The 15,695-nt window shown below is 43.9% G+C and overlaps 1 protein-coding gene across 1 annotated transcript in view; it reads left to right on the top strand.

The window, feature by feature from the left end:
• KSR2 (kinase suppressor of ras 2) overlaps positions 1 to 15,181 on the top strand; it is a 165,690-nt gene extending 150,509 nt beyond the window's left edge. Inside the window, exons 17-19 of the mRNA XM_063315334.1 lie at positions 6,372 to 6,503; positions 13,935 to 14,064; positions 15,032 to 15,181. Of these exons, the coding sequence (XP_063171404.1) occupies positions 6,372 to 6,503; positions 13,935 to 14,064; positions 15,032 to 15,169 (400 nt within the window). The 3' untranslated portion in view covers positions 15,170 to 15,181. The remainder of the gene's footprint in view (positions 1 to 6,371; positions 6,504 to 13,934; positions 14,065 to 15,031) is intronic.
• Positions 15,182 to 15,695: the final 514 nt, after the last annotated feature.

Here is a 15,695-nt window from a genome sequence, read left to right as displayed (position 1 = left end):
ACACCTCTTTTTTCACCTCTTCATTGGTTATTTTTCCAAGTACAGAATCAGACAATATAGAAGGCACTTTGGTTTTCTGTGGAAGGGGAATTTTCATTCAACTTTTGGGAATTTATAGTGGGGAGACAATATTCTGGCACCCTTTTGTGAGATGGGGAGAGATACTTTATCAAGTATGAGGCTTTCTTTCATTCTTTCACCGAATTTGTTCAGTTTTGTTCTTAACAGTGCTGACAACAGTTATTTACACGACGTAATGCTCCCGAGAAGCTTTATGTGATGAAACTCGTAATGAATTTTGTGAAGGCATTGATCACAGCTATTTGGTGATTCTATGGAATCACTTTGAAAGCAAAGAAGGAAAATAAAACCCATTTCGTTTTCAATGAATGTGCACTCCGACAGACAGATAGATATCTTGGGAATCTCTCTCTCTGTGTGATAGTAGGACCCAAAATGCCCAAACATTCCCCTGCTGGCATATATTGTTACTGCTATTAATTATTTTTCCTTGGACTTATATCTCACCTTTCTCCCAAGTCCTCCAGGGGGAAACCTAGTACGCCTTCCTTCAATCTTGTCCCTAAAAAGAGCATTCCTGAAATATGGTTACTGGTCCAAAGTTACCCCTTAAGCAACCTTGGCCGAAAGTGGATCTGAGCCTGATCTTTTTTCCCAACCCATCTTATCTCTTCCACAATCTTGTGAGACAGGGTAAAGGATGAGATTACTTCAAGCAGGGGTGCTGTCAGCCCTTCGTGGTAGACCAGACCAAGAAACCAAAGTCATGTAAGCCAATTTATTGTAAGGATATAGTAACAGAATCTTGCAAGTCTGGATGAGCTTCCCTTCTCCGTCCCTTTATCTTTGTGAGAACTAGGTAGAGCCTTCTCTGAGATAACATTCCTACCGGACTTTGGTTTCCTTTCACTGACTGTTATCTTGGTAGCAGCTCTTTCTCCTGTCCCTCAAGGCCATCCCCTCTGCCTTCTACAGGTTCCTGAAGAGTTTTGCGTCCAAGCAGGAATTCTGAATCCCAATCTCCATGTTTCATTGCTTAATCTGTGTGACAGCCCATTGGAAATTATGCCTTATAATTAGTCAAATCGTTTTTTTGCAAAGTCATCCAAAAGGGATCTCTTCTAGTCTGAAAGTTGAGGGCATGAGCTGAGCCAGCCAGATCAAGACCCTTTCCATGTGGGGTCCACTTTCTTCTAGCCTCCTATGTTCATCCTTTCTCCCTAGAAACTCTGGTTAATTTGTTTCAAGAACATTTCTAGGCAAATTTCACTGCTGTGGTCTCTGATTTAGAGGTAACGTTGTACTTTCAGGTTCTTTCCCAAATTAAAAAAAGAAAGAAAGAAAAGAAAAGGAATCGAATGCAATGGAATTAAACCCCAGCTATTGTGCAGATCTTCCTTGCAGTTAATTATTGCTTTATTGCAAAGCCGCCTGTGAGATAAATCACGCATTTTTATCTTTCTGTAATTATGGTGTGTCAAAGGCACTGGATTAAAGAAAGAGATAATGGCCTGCTTATTTCTCTCTCTTTCTCTCTGTCCCCCTCCTTCTCTGAGGTGTATCAATTGTCAGGTTGAAGTGGTTAACTGTACTTCGAGTGGGTTTAATATTTCTTATTCCCCCCTCCCAAATGATGGTCTATTTATACCCTCTCCAGGTTTATCATATAATTAGTTATTTATTTAAAGCAATTTTATCGTGCAGTTTGGTACAAGAAAGCTTCCAGATATTAGGAGCCTCTGGTTTTAAATATCTGGTCAGAAAGACATAACTCACCTGGAAAGGGGACAGGGAAGGAGGGAGAAAAAAACTTGTTTTGCCAAAAGTTTAAAGTTATACAGCGTTTTCCCTGGCTGTTCCTGGGATCATGGATTGTGAGTATGTGCCCTAAGTCAGCCCTTGGATATGACTGAGAAAGCTGACTGAGCAGAACAACCTTTCAAGGCCACAATAATCTCAGAAGAGGACTGGTGCATAAACTCTGCCCTCTGCGTGCCCAGGCCACTCTTCTTTACGTGTAGCATCCAGGTAGGAGATGTACCCTGGCCATCCAGGAGATGGCTGGTCTTTACCTGTCCTTCACATGTTCGTCTCCCTCATTGCCTTTTGCAGTAGCCTCAAAGCTAGTTCATTGATGCAGAATGAGATGCTCATGACTTGCTACATTTCATTTTGCATGCACGGGAGATACCTATGATCTGGGGCAGTGTTTCTCAACCTTGGCAACTTTAAGCTGTGTGCATTTCAACTCCCATGCTGGCTGGGGAATTCTGGGAGTTGAAGTCCACACAGCTTAAAGTTGCCAAGGTTGAGAAACACTGGTGTGGGGCTTTGAGTGTCACTCTGATTCTTTTGGTCAGTCCCCCAAGAACGATCTCATCTCATCTCATCCATTTTTTAGGCTGCTGGACTTCCAATGACTCTGAATGGTTTACAGTTTTAAAAGTTTTTTAAAAATTAGAAAAGACAAGGAAAAAAAATAATGAACAACTCCCAGAATAGGAAGGAAGGAAGGAAGGAAGGAAGGAAGGAAGGAAGGAAGGAAGGAAGGAAGGAAGGAAGGAAGGAAGGAAGGAAGGAAGGAAGGAAGGAAGGAAGGAAGGAAGGAAGGAAGGAAGGAAGGAAGGAAGGAAGGAAGGAAGGAAGGAAGGAAGGAAGGAAGGAAGGAAGGAAGGAAGGAAGGAAGGAAGGAAGGAAGGAGCCAAACCATCCAGCAGGCCTCAACCTTCTCAGTGCCCCAGAGCCTGAGATTGTGATTATGTGTTTTTCCTCTTTCTCACACGCTCTCTTTCCTCTTTCTCACACCTCCCGCAAAAAAACAAAACTTTATGATACTTTATTTTTTCCCCCCTAATTTTTATGGTTTCACGGGAGAAGATTCTTGGGACAGATTTTTACAAATAATGTTTTGCCCTAGTCACACTGACCTTTTTTCATCCGTTCATTCATTCATTCATTCATTCATTCATTCATTCATTCGTCAAATTTATATAGCCACCCACCTTTTGCCTCCCCGCATTTACTTTTGGATCTTTCCACACTCATGTTTAAATCTGAGCCTAGTCCTGCCCGCTGAGCCAAACCCAAAGAAATCTTTGAAACAACCTCTCCTTTCAGGTGGAACATCCCTGAAGATGAACTCATTTAATCCAAAATATGTCAGGCTAAAATCTAGACAGCCCACCTTTCATCGGCAGCAACTGGAACTGCCTTCTTCTGGTTTTGATTCCTGTTGCTTTGTGTCTTCTCTGCATTTGTCGTGCTGACTCAGAGGGAGTACAGCCTTCTGCTGAGAAAAGATTGAGCACAACCAAACCTCTTGTCTATCCAGGGTAGCTCTCTGGTTGAGTAAGGTTGGTCCTCCAGCTTCACCTGGCGAATGGGCATCATGACTCAGGGAGGGAGGAATATGATTTGCACAGAGCAAATCTGCAAACATCTGCCTTCCCCATTCCCTGCCCACCCCCACCCCCACCCCCACCCCATGCTACCCACTTTCTCCTAGGATGAGTCAGGCATGGCAGAGGCTACAGAAGACAGGAGCCTTGTATGATTAGTGGGCTGCATTGTGATTCTCGGCCTCTGCCAGAATCCCACAGGGGATCCAATCAAATTGCACCTTTCCATTTATTTGTTGTTACTCCAGGGAGGAAATTGCTGGTTTCCTCTCCCCCAGGAGGCAGAAGCGCTCATTAGTTGTGGTATGTGGGATCCTTTTTGGGGGTGACTGAAAAGCAAGCTTTGCTTGGGGGTTGGGGGAAGAATTAGGAAAGAAGGAGCTATGTCTTCCAGGACTGGTATCTATTACCTGCCTTTGGGGCAACTTCTAGGGGCTTATAACCCAATTAAAGTCCATTCCTGGTTTTGCTCAGGCCCTGCCGCAGCTGCCATCTTTATTTCCCAGAAGGCTCTGAATGTATCTGCAGCCTGGAGCATTGTGGAATGTTAAAATGGCTGCTAGACCCAGGTCCATGGTGCACTGGCACTACTTACTGCAGTTTGAAGGAAGGAATAAATAAATAAATAAATAAAGCCAGTTGCCAAGCACCCGAATTTTGATCAGGTGACTGAGGGGACACTGTAACAGTCATAGTGCAAGGACCCATCACAAGTCGCTTTTTTCAGTGCTGTTGTAACTTCGAGCAGTTGCTAAACAAATGGTCTTAAGCTGACTACCTGTATAATATATGCTAGGACTGTAGTATAAACTGTGTAGCAATGGGCAGACAGGGAAGGGAAGGGAAGGGAAGGGAAGGGAGCAACAGAAAGCCTATAAAGCCAAGTGAAGTCTAGTGCTGTGGAAGGTTAATGATCTCTGGCACAAAAACCTTCAAAGATGTGCATGCCTGCAAATGTGAGGGGTACGGCTTGCCTTCTTTCTCCTTCCTTCTCCTATTGTAAGCAGGCGAGACTCAGGAACAGTAAACCTGATGACAGTAAGACAGCATAACCTTGGGCTTTTTAACTGACCTTGGTGATTCATTTAACAGCCACTTGCAATTAAGAGCCTCATTTGCTGCCACAGCACAGGGAGCCCCTGATGGGAGACACGTAGCCTGTTGAAGGATGCTGACACTTGATCTTCAAGGTGGAGCACCAGAAGGGTGTAATTCAAGTAGGGTCTAACACAAAGCCACCAATACGCATGGCAAACCAGGAGCCAAGCCTGAACTACATCCTCACAGGGCTGGCCTCTGCGTTCTAATCTGACATGCCCATTTGATGAGGATCTGAGCTCCACCCGAGTCAAGGACAGTGACGAGGACTTGGAATCCCATTTTTCCAGCCACGGACAGTAATTTGACCAGTTTCCATGTTTGCTGCTGAATGAAACTGTAATGAGGCATTTTGTTGTTGTTTGGTAGTTTTTTGCTTTGATCTGGATCTCATTTCAGCTGTTTGAACTCCTGAGGTCACCTCCTGTTTGACTCCACTCAAGAAATTTATTTTGTGTTGGTGTTGGTGTTGTTTGAGAGACTTGTAGGGACCAAGCTTGGCTGACTCTCCTAATTGTAAAATTGGCTTTCGGAGATTAATAATAAGTAAAATAGAAATCTGTAGAAGGAAAGGAGGTGCCTGGTTCACAGAAGGTGGCTGCTATCCCAGCCAGTGTGCAAAGCAAGGATTAATGGTTGTTAGGAACAACAGAGGGAAGTACTTGTATCCTGCTGCCTGTAGTCTTTTAGAAGCTTCTGTTTGAGCAGGAAGCTAGTGGATCTTGGCCAAGATCCAGCATGGACTTCAGAAATAGGAAAGTGAGAAAAGTTGGATGGAGCTCTCATCCAAAAAGTTAAATTGTATATCCATCTTAGTCAGCAATGCCTACTCCAGTAATAGAAGGGGGAAGGAGACCTCAGTAGCTACTAGTAGATCATTAGGTGATCTACAGTTGATCAAGGGTGCCCAGTTTGCTACTTTGTTTTATTGCTCTACCCCTCCCAAAGAGCCTAGAGAAGTCTGTAAAAAAACGGTGAAAATAACCTTAAATCTATCCTTATAAGACCAGCCGTCCTTAAAAATAATAAATTCAAAAATTAAAACAGAGCTCATTTGAAAACAGAAAAGCAGTGTAACACTTCATCTAAAATTAGTCTAATCCTAGAGTAGTTATTATCTTACACGTACCTGAGTTCAGAGGCATGTATCAACTGTCATCTAAAAGTAGGCACTGTATGGGCCAGTTGCTTTTCCCTCAAGAAAAAGTCCCATAATTGGGGTGTGCCACTAAGAAGACCCTTACCACACTGAGTAGCTGCCACACACTAAGCTCACCAAAAGGATCATACGAGGGGCTTTCCCTAGCTGATTGTAATGCCCAAGCTGGTATTAGTGAGATGTGCCTTGAAGTACGTGGATCCTAAGCCTTTTAGGACTTTATAGACTAATGTCAACACCTTAATTTCAACCACTAGGGAGCAGGTGCTTAACAAAGTGAAGAGTCTGGTCATTTTCAGCAACAGGTGATCATTAGAAAGGGTTGGTGCATGTAAGACGGAAAACCTTCTTATCTTCGTTGTGCCAGTTCTGATCTCTAAGGCCAAAGAAACTCAAATTACCGTTATGAGCTCGTTTTTTGTTAAACCAGGGAAAATGAGCAGCAGACTCCTGAGCTGATTTACTATGAAGCAAAACAAAATAGGTACCCAGAAGGGGATCCTGTTCGTTCTGTTTCCATCTTCTAACGCCAAGTGTCACTGAAGAGAGGGAGGGAATGAGCGGGAAAGAGAAGGAAGCCATTTCAGAATGGAGTCTGGGGAGCAGTGAGAAAACCACTCCTTTTTGCTTGTTTCAGACGTGACAGAGCCAAGGCAAGCGTAGGTCCGCTAACCGGCCGTTCTCTTTTCTTCCAGGAGAGAGAAGAAGCTGCGGATCCAAAACGGCTGGCTGTGCCACTTAGCGCCAGAGATCATCCGCCAGCTCTCCCCTGAAACAGAGGAAGACAAACTACCTTTCTCCAAGCATTCAGATGTCTTTGCTTTTGGGTAAATGTCATTGCTGGGTGGGGGAGTGGATGACTGCATCTGGTATTCGCTGAACGTCCTCTCGGAAGAAGCTTATCTCATCCAGGATCGTCTCGTTTGTGAGGTTGGGTGGTGGATTGTGGACATACGCTTTGCCCTTTGATGGAAGCTTTGTCCTCCGTCAACATATTTTCAGATATGTGCCTGCCAAACAGCTGATCAGCTCCGAGATACGTCTAGTGTTACTTCTTAATCAAATGCTATTCAGCTTGTAATGAAGAGAAGATGCCAAGCTGGGCAAAGTCAAATTCCAAAATAGGCAATAATGAGTTTTGATAAGATGAATAATTAATTGGAATGAAGTGGTGGTGCTGGCACAGAAGTGGAACAGAGGGTTAGGAGGAAAATACTGCTAGTCCTGGGGCCTTGCTTGGAGCAAGCATCTATGTTGTCCAAATACGATGGGGGATGATAAGACGCATTGCCCAGAGAAAAGACACAGGAATCTGAATAGTTGAGAAGTGAGATACCAAAAGAGATAAACACAGCATAAGGGCCCAAGGCAGAAGGTTTCATTGTGGAAAATGAAAGGGTTGGGGTGAATGAACTGGGGTGAATGGGTCTGCTTATCAGACCAGTTGAGCAGATCTTGATGCTGCTCTATGGGGCTGTAACAGCATCTGGCCTCCAAGGTGGGAGATCAACTGGCAGGTATTGGGTCTGATGTGCGCAGATTGTGCCTGGTCCTTCCCCCACAGCCTTAAGTGCAGTCCCCACAGTTCTCCCACACATTGTTGCCAGATTGTGCTCTTGAATGTCAAATTTATTAAGTCCATTGGAAGCAATTGCACAAACTGGATTTGATTGATTTGATTTGATCTGAATTCAAATTAAATTTAAGGAAAGGGAGCACGACTCCTGGCGATGCCATAGATGCATCAGGGCAGTTTTCTTGACAACTGTTTAAAGTGTTTTGCCCTGTTTCTCAATGTCTCAGTATAACATGCCCCCCTGCAACTAAACTGTACCTAGTTATGCCCCCACCCTCCTGCCCACTACTTTATCCTGGACCTTCTCCCTTTTCAGATTGCAACCCCAGCATGTCATTCAAAAGCCTAGAGGGGCCTTCACCCCAAAAAGAATGGTGCATCTCTCGTCAGAGGAGACTTCTTGTCTTCAGCTTAGCCAGACTTGCCACTAAAAAGCCAAGTGTCAGTATGGCGTAGAAGTTGTGACATCATACCCCACTCCCTACTTAGAATATTCCAGTAGTCTTCCCCAGTGTAATATATGGAGGACTCTGGTAGCACCTTTTCCAATTAATAGCTTTTACTAAAAGGCATCATCTTTTGTGACGAAGCTCACTTCATCAGATGCCATGGAGTGGCTGGGCTAATGTAGGTTTTTGGCATGAAGTGGGGAAGGGAAAGGAGGAGGAAGGCAGGATGGTCATTCAGCTGCAACATGTGAAACAGATTATAAGTACCAAATCAGTTAGCAGTTGTAACACGTTAAAAACCCACTGTGTTTGTCGAGACCTTCCAAAATAACCTGAAACCTTTTGATGTATCCGAGTCCAGCAATCACTTGCTCAGTTGTGCTGGTTGAGTTTCTTTTTTCCAAAATGGTTAACTCCCTAGCCTGTCAGTCAACAGAATATAGATCCGTTTGTTGTGATGGAATGTGAGGGCCACCTTGGAGGAGAGAGGGAAGAGATGCTGCCAGGGAACGGTCAGAGGAAAGGAAAAGAGTCCGAGAGAGAGTAGTGGTCCAAAGGAGAAACTTAGGAAGGACCCGCCCGGACCACTCGAACGATCAATAGGGAGGGCGGGAGATTTGTACTTTCAGACTTTGCAAGATTCTGTAAATGTAGCCTTACAATAAAGTAGAATTAATCCATCTAGTCATGTTTCCTGCCTGGTTTACCTGGAACAGCTGACTCCAGTCTTGCAAGTCCGAAAATACAAATCTCCCGCCCTCCCTATTGATCGTTCGAGTGGTCCGGGCGGGTCCTTCCTAAGTTTCTTCTTTGGACCATTATCCTTTCATGGGCTCCTTTTACTTTTATCTGATTGTTCCCTGGCAGCATCTCTTCCCTCTGTTCTCCATCACATTTGTATTGGAAGAACTGCCTCCTCCCTGATCAGTTTCAATAAAGGAGTAAAAGCTTGGTTCTGCCGAGAGCATGCTGGCGTCCACCCTTGTTGGTCAGTGCTATATCAGGTCTATTGTCTGTTTCGGTCGTATTGTTTTTAATCCTGTGGGGGTTTTTTTCCCTACGTACTCTGCTCTGAGCTGTTGGAAGCAGAGTGGCATAGAAATGGCTGGTAATACAAGCAATCAATATTTGGAATTCTGTGCAGAAGGAGAATTCTGCTGGGGAAAACCTCTTAACAGAAGAATGGTTAGGAGCAACAGTGGAAAACGAGATGTCAGTCCGGGAAGGTTTTATTCCCTAGCATGTTCTAGTTTCATTTTGTTTGCTGGCTTGTTTGTTGTTGTTGTTTTGCTTGTCCAATTAATTACCATGCTTCGTAGCAAAGTGGGGGGGGGATCAATTTTTGTCACTTTTTAGTGGTTCCCTTGTCCTGTGATGATATCTTTGCTCTGGCCCAATAGGGGTGCTGGTTTTTATCTGACGGATTAATTTTCTTCTAAGCCACTGAGATGGGCACCTTCAAGAACACAGTGCTAAAGTGATTAATTTATACCGAGTTCTTATCTGGTAATGTGTTTTCGGGTGGTGGGGAAAAACAGCAATTAAATCCAGCGCAAGCATTGGTATAAGTTTAAAAAGTAATTATTGGGGGGAAGAACATTCTTATCAGACAGAGCCCTAGGCCACCTTTTTTTCTAATTTGAAAGTTCATATTGGAAAAAACATCAGCTCGCTTTCTTTCTTTCTTTCTTTCTTTCTTTCTTTCTTCCTTCCTTCCTTCCTTCCTTCCTTCCTTCCTTTCTTTCTTTCTTTCTTTCTTTCTTTCTTTCTTTCTTTCTTCCTTCCTTCCTTCCTTCCTTCCTTCCTTCCTTCCTTTCTTTCTTTCTTTCCTTCTTTCTTTCTTTCTTTCTTTCTTTCTTTCTTTCTTTCTTTCTTTCTTTCTTTTGATGGGCTGGAATTTAAAACTATTATTTGGCCTGTATATTGGGCCTCACAACTTTGCTGATATTTCTTTTAATATTGTACCAGTTTAGTCACAATGTCAGATAAAATATAGTAGTTAACTAATAATAAACACAAGTTTCCGTAGGCAAAACACACACACACAAGCAACTAGAAAATGAAGAGCAAGACCATTGGCATTCATAACTTTCGTAGTGTCCAGCTCTAGTCAAATATTAAGTCTGCCATCTAAGATAATCAAGGAAAAAATAATTGCCTGTTACAGATAGCCCTCCTTTATCTAATGATCTCAGCCTGGGGTACAGTCAGCAAAAACTGTGTCCAGACTTTCCGATTACAAATGAACTCCCAACGGAAGGCGCTCACAGTTATAAATGCTGTAGCTATTGCAAGTCAAAACGGGCTTCAGCCTTAACTTCTCCCTGGGACAAACCTCCCCTGCTATGTTTTTTAAGCAAAACCCACTTTCGAAAAGGAAAAAAAAAAACAGTGACAGGAAGGTGGTTTTGGACCCTGAAATGGCCTTGTTTTCTCTCCGTGCCTGGAAATGATGTTACTCAGTGGGAGCAGAAGGATCCTTTTCTGTCCAGGAGCCCTGGGGAATTGCTATTTCCTCTGCTCCTAAATTCAATCAGAAGTTGGAGAACACCCCAGTCCGGTGAGAGGAAATGGCAACTGTGTCACTTCCACTGCCTCCTAAGCAGAATCAAGAGGCAGCCCAAATTTCAAAGGACGTGTTTCCCAGCAGGAAGTAACAGGGGGAATAGGGTGCAGAGTTTCCTGATTTTTGCGTGCGACCAGGCAGTGAAAAAGGGATGTGTTCTGACAAGAAGCGGTGCTCCTGAGCCTGTTTGGAGTGTCATTCCCAGTTAAAGCAAGACACACTGAGTCTTCTTCTGCGCCCCTGGAATTTTCCCTTCCCCAGTTTTCCCTTCTCAAAGTGTCAGAGCTATCCTTAAGAAAGGATGGAAGCTAGAAAGGAATGAATATGCTTCACATCTTTGTTTCTTTTGACCTCTGTGGCAGATGTCGTCCTAGGGATCTGACTGATTCAGAAAGAAAGTAAACATCAAAGCCAGAACTGGCCCATTCAGTCAAGAGCCCACTGAACAAATCCTGTAGCTGATCTTTGGAAGGGAAAGGAGCCCTCCCTTGCTATTTTTAAACAAACATGATGTATTTTTGCCTAAACTGGCACACCTTGTGGTTCCCTCTTCATCCCATGATGGTGTTTATTTGACTACATAAGGACTGGCAGTTGGAGGGTTCAGTTGCCTAAACAGGCTGCCTGTTTCATTCCTTCTGAACATGGCAGGTCAGTTCTAAAGTGCTTTGCCCATTAATCGCATTACATCAAGTGTAAATAATCAGATCTGCCTTGCACAGCAGAGGTCCGCAAAATGGGTCCGGACCATACAGTTCAGGAAATGTCTCACGTGTGGGTATCAATTTTCCTAGCAAGAGAAAAACAGCAGAGCTCATGACCTTTGCTAACAGAAATGCTTATTAGAAAGAAGTCTCTGGGAGGATAAAAGCATTCTTATTTCAGAGTTATCTTTAAGGGAGAAAAATAACCCTTCCTAGATCTGGAGATAGGAAATATATACAGAGGGGAAGGTACTAATTGGAGCTAGCTACTACTGTTGGAATGCTGAGATAGCTGAAAAGGCAGAAAATACACGTAGGGATTTACTTTCCTGAAGCACGTCTCAGAAGGCTCAAGGGAAAATACCTCTGTTTTCTGTTCAAAAGAGGACAGAGGGAGTGCCAAGCTGGGAAGATGTCGTCTATCAACCTGGTTGAGACAAAGACCCTGTTGGCTCCTCCTCTTTCAGTGACAGGGACAAGTGAGATATCAAGGGCCCAATAGCTGGGACCAATTGTGGCTTGGTTCTGCCTGTTTTCAGTCTTTCTTCACCAATGGAAAGGGAAGCCATAAGGGCATGTCCATCATCCTAGTTGGAGCCAACTGCTCTTTGGCTCCTTCTTTGCCCAAATGTTCTTCATCAAAGACCAGTCCATTCATTAAATATGTAACCAGAGGAATCTTTTGATATTTATTTATTTATTTATTTTTATTTATCCAATTTATATGGCCGCCCATCTCAACGAGTGGGCTTATCTTCATGGGCTTACATTTCCCTTCTCTTGCCATCCCTTTCTTTCCATCTTGTTTTCGTATCCCCTTTCTTAGAAGCACTTACTGTGAAACGCAAATGTGTTTTTTAGTGCCAAAAGTCAGGGTATCAACGTTAAAAGTAAATCTTGTAAACAAATGAGCAACAAAAAAGACCAACTCTGCCATTGATTTCTATGTGACACAAATTGATCTCTGTTAGAGATGGCCTTTGGTGACAATATTCACTCACTTAACGGACAGAGTTGTGAGGATTACAAAAAATAATGTATGCCTCTACACACACACACACACACAAATTCATACATACATAATTTCTGTTAGGGAAAACTTCCTCAAACTGGCAGCCTCCAAATATATTGGACTCTGAGTCCCATAAATGTTGGCTAACATGGTCATTGACCATTGCCATTGACAGTGACCATTGACATTGATGTTAACTATTGACCTAGTGACTGTGAATACTGAGAGCTGAATTCCCAGTGGTTTAAAGAGTGTCAGGTTGGGGAGGGGTACTCCGATGGGAGGAGATGGGCAGGGACAAATTTAATAAATAAATAAAATAAAATAAAATACATTAATTAAGGCCAATTTTTTAAAAAGGCAAATAATAGAAAGTAGTGAATATAAGTTAACTTCTCCAAAACTCGTTATAGAGACTGGACGTTTAACCATGCATACAAAAAACATATTGGAGGTGTCATTATGGAGGGGAGAGAAAATTAATTTCACTGGCAGTGGTGAAAAAAAAAAGCTAGTCTGCAGTTATGGAAAGCAATATACAACTGCAGAAGCAGCTGTTTAATTAAGGCATTTTTATTGTATGCTCTCATCCCCTCCCACCCCCAAATTGCAGGGGATTCTCATAATTCCTGCAGAGAATTACCTCTTGGATAGGAATTCTTTTAACATGTGAAGTGACCTTCAGTTGCTGCTTAGGCTGATCTGCGTGATCTCCCAGGAACCTCCCTTGCAGCACTGGAGTCTGCTGGAGTTTGGCGGCTATAACAAATTTAAATAAATTCTAAGCAAATTTCCCCAGAGGCAGGTCCCACTGAATTCAAAGTTGGATGAGATGTGAATTGCCATTCTCTTGTCCTAGGGAATCCTGATGAATGAAAGGTAAGTGCATTAGGGATGTCATTCAGAAAGCTATTAGCACCTATCATCATCATTCTAGAAAAAGCTAAGGCAGTTAAGCATTATATTAATGTCTCATAATGCAAATATGGCCCCAAATTATGTTGGTTTTCTAAACATTATCTGGTTCATGATGGCTTTTAGAACAGGATGTCTCTCACCAACTTTATACTTTATAGGAAGTTTGCATGGGACGTGGTGAATTTTTCTCTTGGACGATGCAAAGCAAGCCAACTTTTTAATATAAAAATGTTTTGAGAATTATTAAAATGAGGTGAATAATATAGGATGGTTTGCAAACCACCACAGCTGGGTTCACACAGCATTATAAGGGAAGAACCATACAAAAGTCATGTTCTGTTCCCCTATTGCGATAAGCCATGGTTTGTTTGACCTTGCTTGAAATTGCCTTATTCAGTTGTGAATAAATCATAGTTTATGAACCACAAAAGCTGAATTCACACAATACGCTTGGCACAATACGTGAAGATAGCCAATGTGAATTTTTATGTTTGCTCAGGCCGAAAAGATTTTTATAGCCTTTTTAATGTGTTTATCATTCTGTGTTTATATACTGTCAGATTTAGTTGATGTCTTATTGCGTTATCTGGTTGGAGCTTCCGTTGTTGTTGACGAAATGACTGCACATTTCCAGAATAATATGCCATCAACACTAGGATACCTGAACTACAGGATCTGAGGCCAGATCATCCTGGAGAAGATCTATCTATGTGGTTGCTGAGAGTCAACACTGACTCGAGGGCCCGTCATCGTCATTAGTAAATGCAAACCCACTGGGCATTTTAAGGGGCTGTTGCAGGAGCTCTCACAAAATGGTTGTCACAGTGGGCATGGCCAACCACAACATTTGCAGTTCTCCAGAAGACGGACCATAGAGCTAGAGCTGTTCCTCACCCCCTTGTGCTTCCCAGGATGTTCTTTGCTATCTTCTAACCATCTTGGTTTCAAGGCAAGCGGGTGCACTTCCAGAGCCCCACAAAGAGAAGCAGGGGTGCCCATGAGGTTGACTGGTTCCCCCACTTTGCCTCCACAGAACCGTCTGGTATGAACTCTATGCCCGGGAATGGCCGTTCAAGACCCAACCAGCCGAGGCAATAATTTGGCAAGCGGGCCGAGGGATGAAGCCGAACCTGAGCCAGATCGGCATGGGGAAGGAGATTTCAGTAGGTGACTTTCGGATGAGGCGGTGGTAGGGAATGGAGAAGAAGGCCAGATGAACTAATGGAGCATTTTATCAGTTGCTTGTCTCGGTGTCTCAGGGGCAGTTCCTTAGTGTGGCGTGGATTTGGGTGGGCAAAGTTTGGGGTGAAGTTCTTGCTCTGCACCAAAGTCTGCAGAGTCTTTTGGGCAATGCGCGGCCTTTCGGGAGGGTGGTTTTGAGGGTCAAGGGAAAGAGAACAGGTGGGTCATCCTGTGAATGAACAGGGCACCACAGCAGGCATGGTGTTTCAGCCCGTGTTATAGACAAAAGCCAGAGCAGAAGGCTAGAGAGCAGAGGAGTGAAGGAACTCTGTTCTTTTGCCCCAGGCGGGATCACAGACCTCCCGCCCACGAAGGAGAAAGAGTCATTAATCCTTCCTGGGAAGGAAGGCTGGTGGCTTTTAGTACCGAGTTTGCTTACTTAAAGCCTTTTTATCCTGCCGTCTAGTCCCAAATGCATTCGGATTGGCTGAGATCCATAAAACAAATCTAATGACCATCTAAAACACCCACCAATGAAGAAAGGTAAACTCTGGTCCCGGGGGTTTACTAGCAGGTGAATGGTGACTGGCTGAGAACAGGAAAGGTTCAGGGCAGAAGAGGAGCCTGTCAGAAGTGGCCCTTCAGCAGAGACAGTGAGCTGACCCCGATTCCTCACTCCTTCTGCAGCAGTTCTTACCGAAGAAGACTGAGGACCAGTGGGACCGAGGAGGGGTGGAGTGTGGCGGGAGGTTTCTTGGTTTTCTGCAGCAGCAGCAGCATACGCCGAGTTTGAAAATTTGCAGATGGCACAAGTTGTCATCCCAGTGGGAGTCCAGTTGAGATTGATTGGCTGCCCACGTGTGCCATAGCTTCTGGGCGCTCCTTCTCTCTTTCTCTCTCTCATTCTCTGCCTCCTTGCATAGCCCTCTCTTCCTGTTCTCTTTGCAGGACATCCTCCTCTTTTGCTGGGCCTACGAGCAGGAGGAGCGTCCCACTTTCACCAAGCTCATGGAGATGTTGGAGAAACTGCCAAAGCGGAATCGCCGCCTTTCCCACCCTGGCCACTTCTGGAAGTCAGCAGAGTAAGGCGGATGCCCTCCTTTTCGTGTGCCGTTTCATTTGCTTTCCTCGGCCCCAAAGCACAAACAGTTGTACAGGTGGTCCTCGACTTACAACCATTCATTTTGCAACCGTTCAAAGTTACGACAGCACTGAAAATTAACTTACAACAAGTCCTCGCACTTACAACCATCACAGCATCCCTGTGGTCACACCATCAAAATTCAGTTGCTTGGCAACCAACACGTATTTACAACAGTTGCAGCATCCCAAGGTCACGTGATTGCCATTTGCAACCTTCCCAGCAGGCTTCCGACAAGCAAAATCAATGGGGGAAGCCAGATTCACTTAACGGCCATGTAATTTACTTAATGACCTGTAGTGATTTGTTTAATGATCATGGCAAAAAAGGTTGTAAAATTGGGCACGACTCACTTAACAACCGCCTCGGCAACCGAAGTTCCAACCCCAATTGTGGTCATAAGTCAGGGACTACCTGTATGGTTGAAACTACAATTTCTTTAGTCATTGCAACCATCTAAACCTAGATGGA

Source organism: Candoia aspera, chromosome 15, assembly GCF_035149785.1.
Source record: "Candoia aspera isolate rCanAsp1 chromosome 15, rCanAsp1.hap2, whole genome shotgun sequence".
Classification (NCBI taxonomy): Eukaryota; Metazoa; Chordata; class Lepidosauria; order Squamata; family Boidae; genus Candoia; species Candoia aspera.
This window is presented reverse-complemented; position numbering and strand designations above follow the sequence as displayed.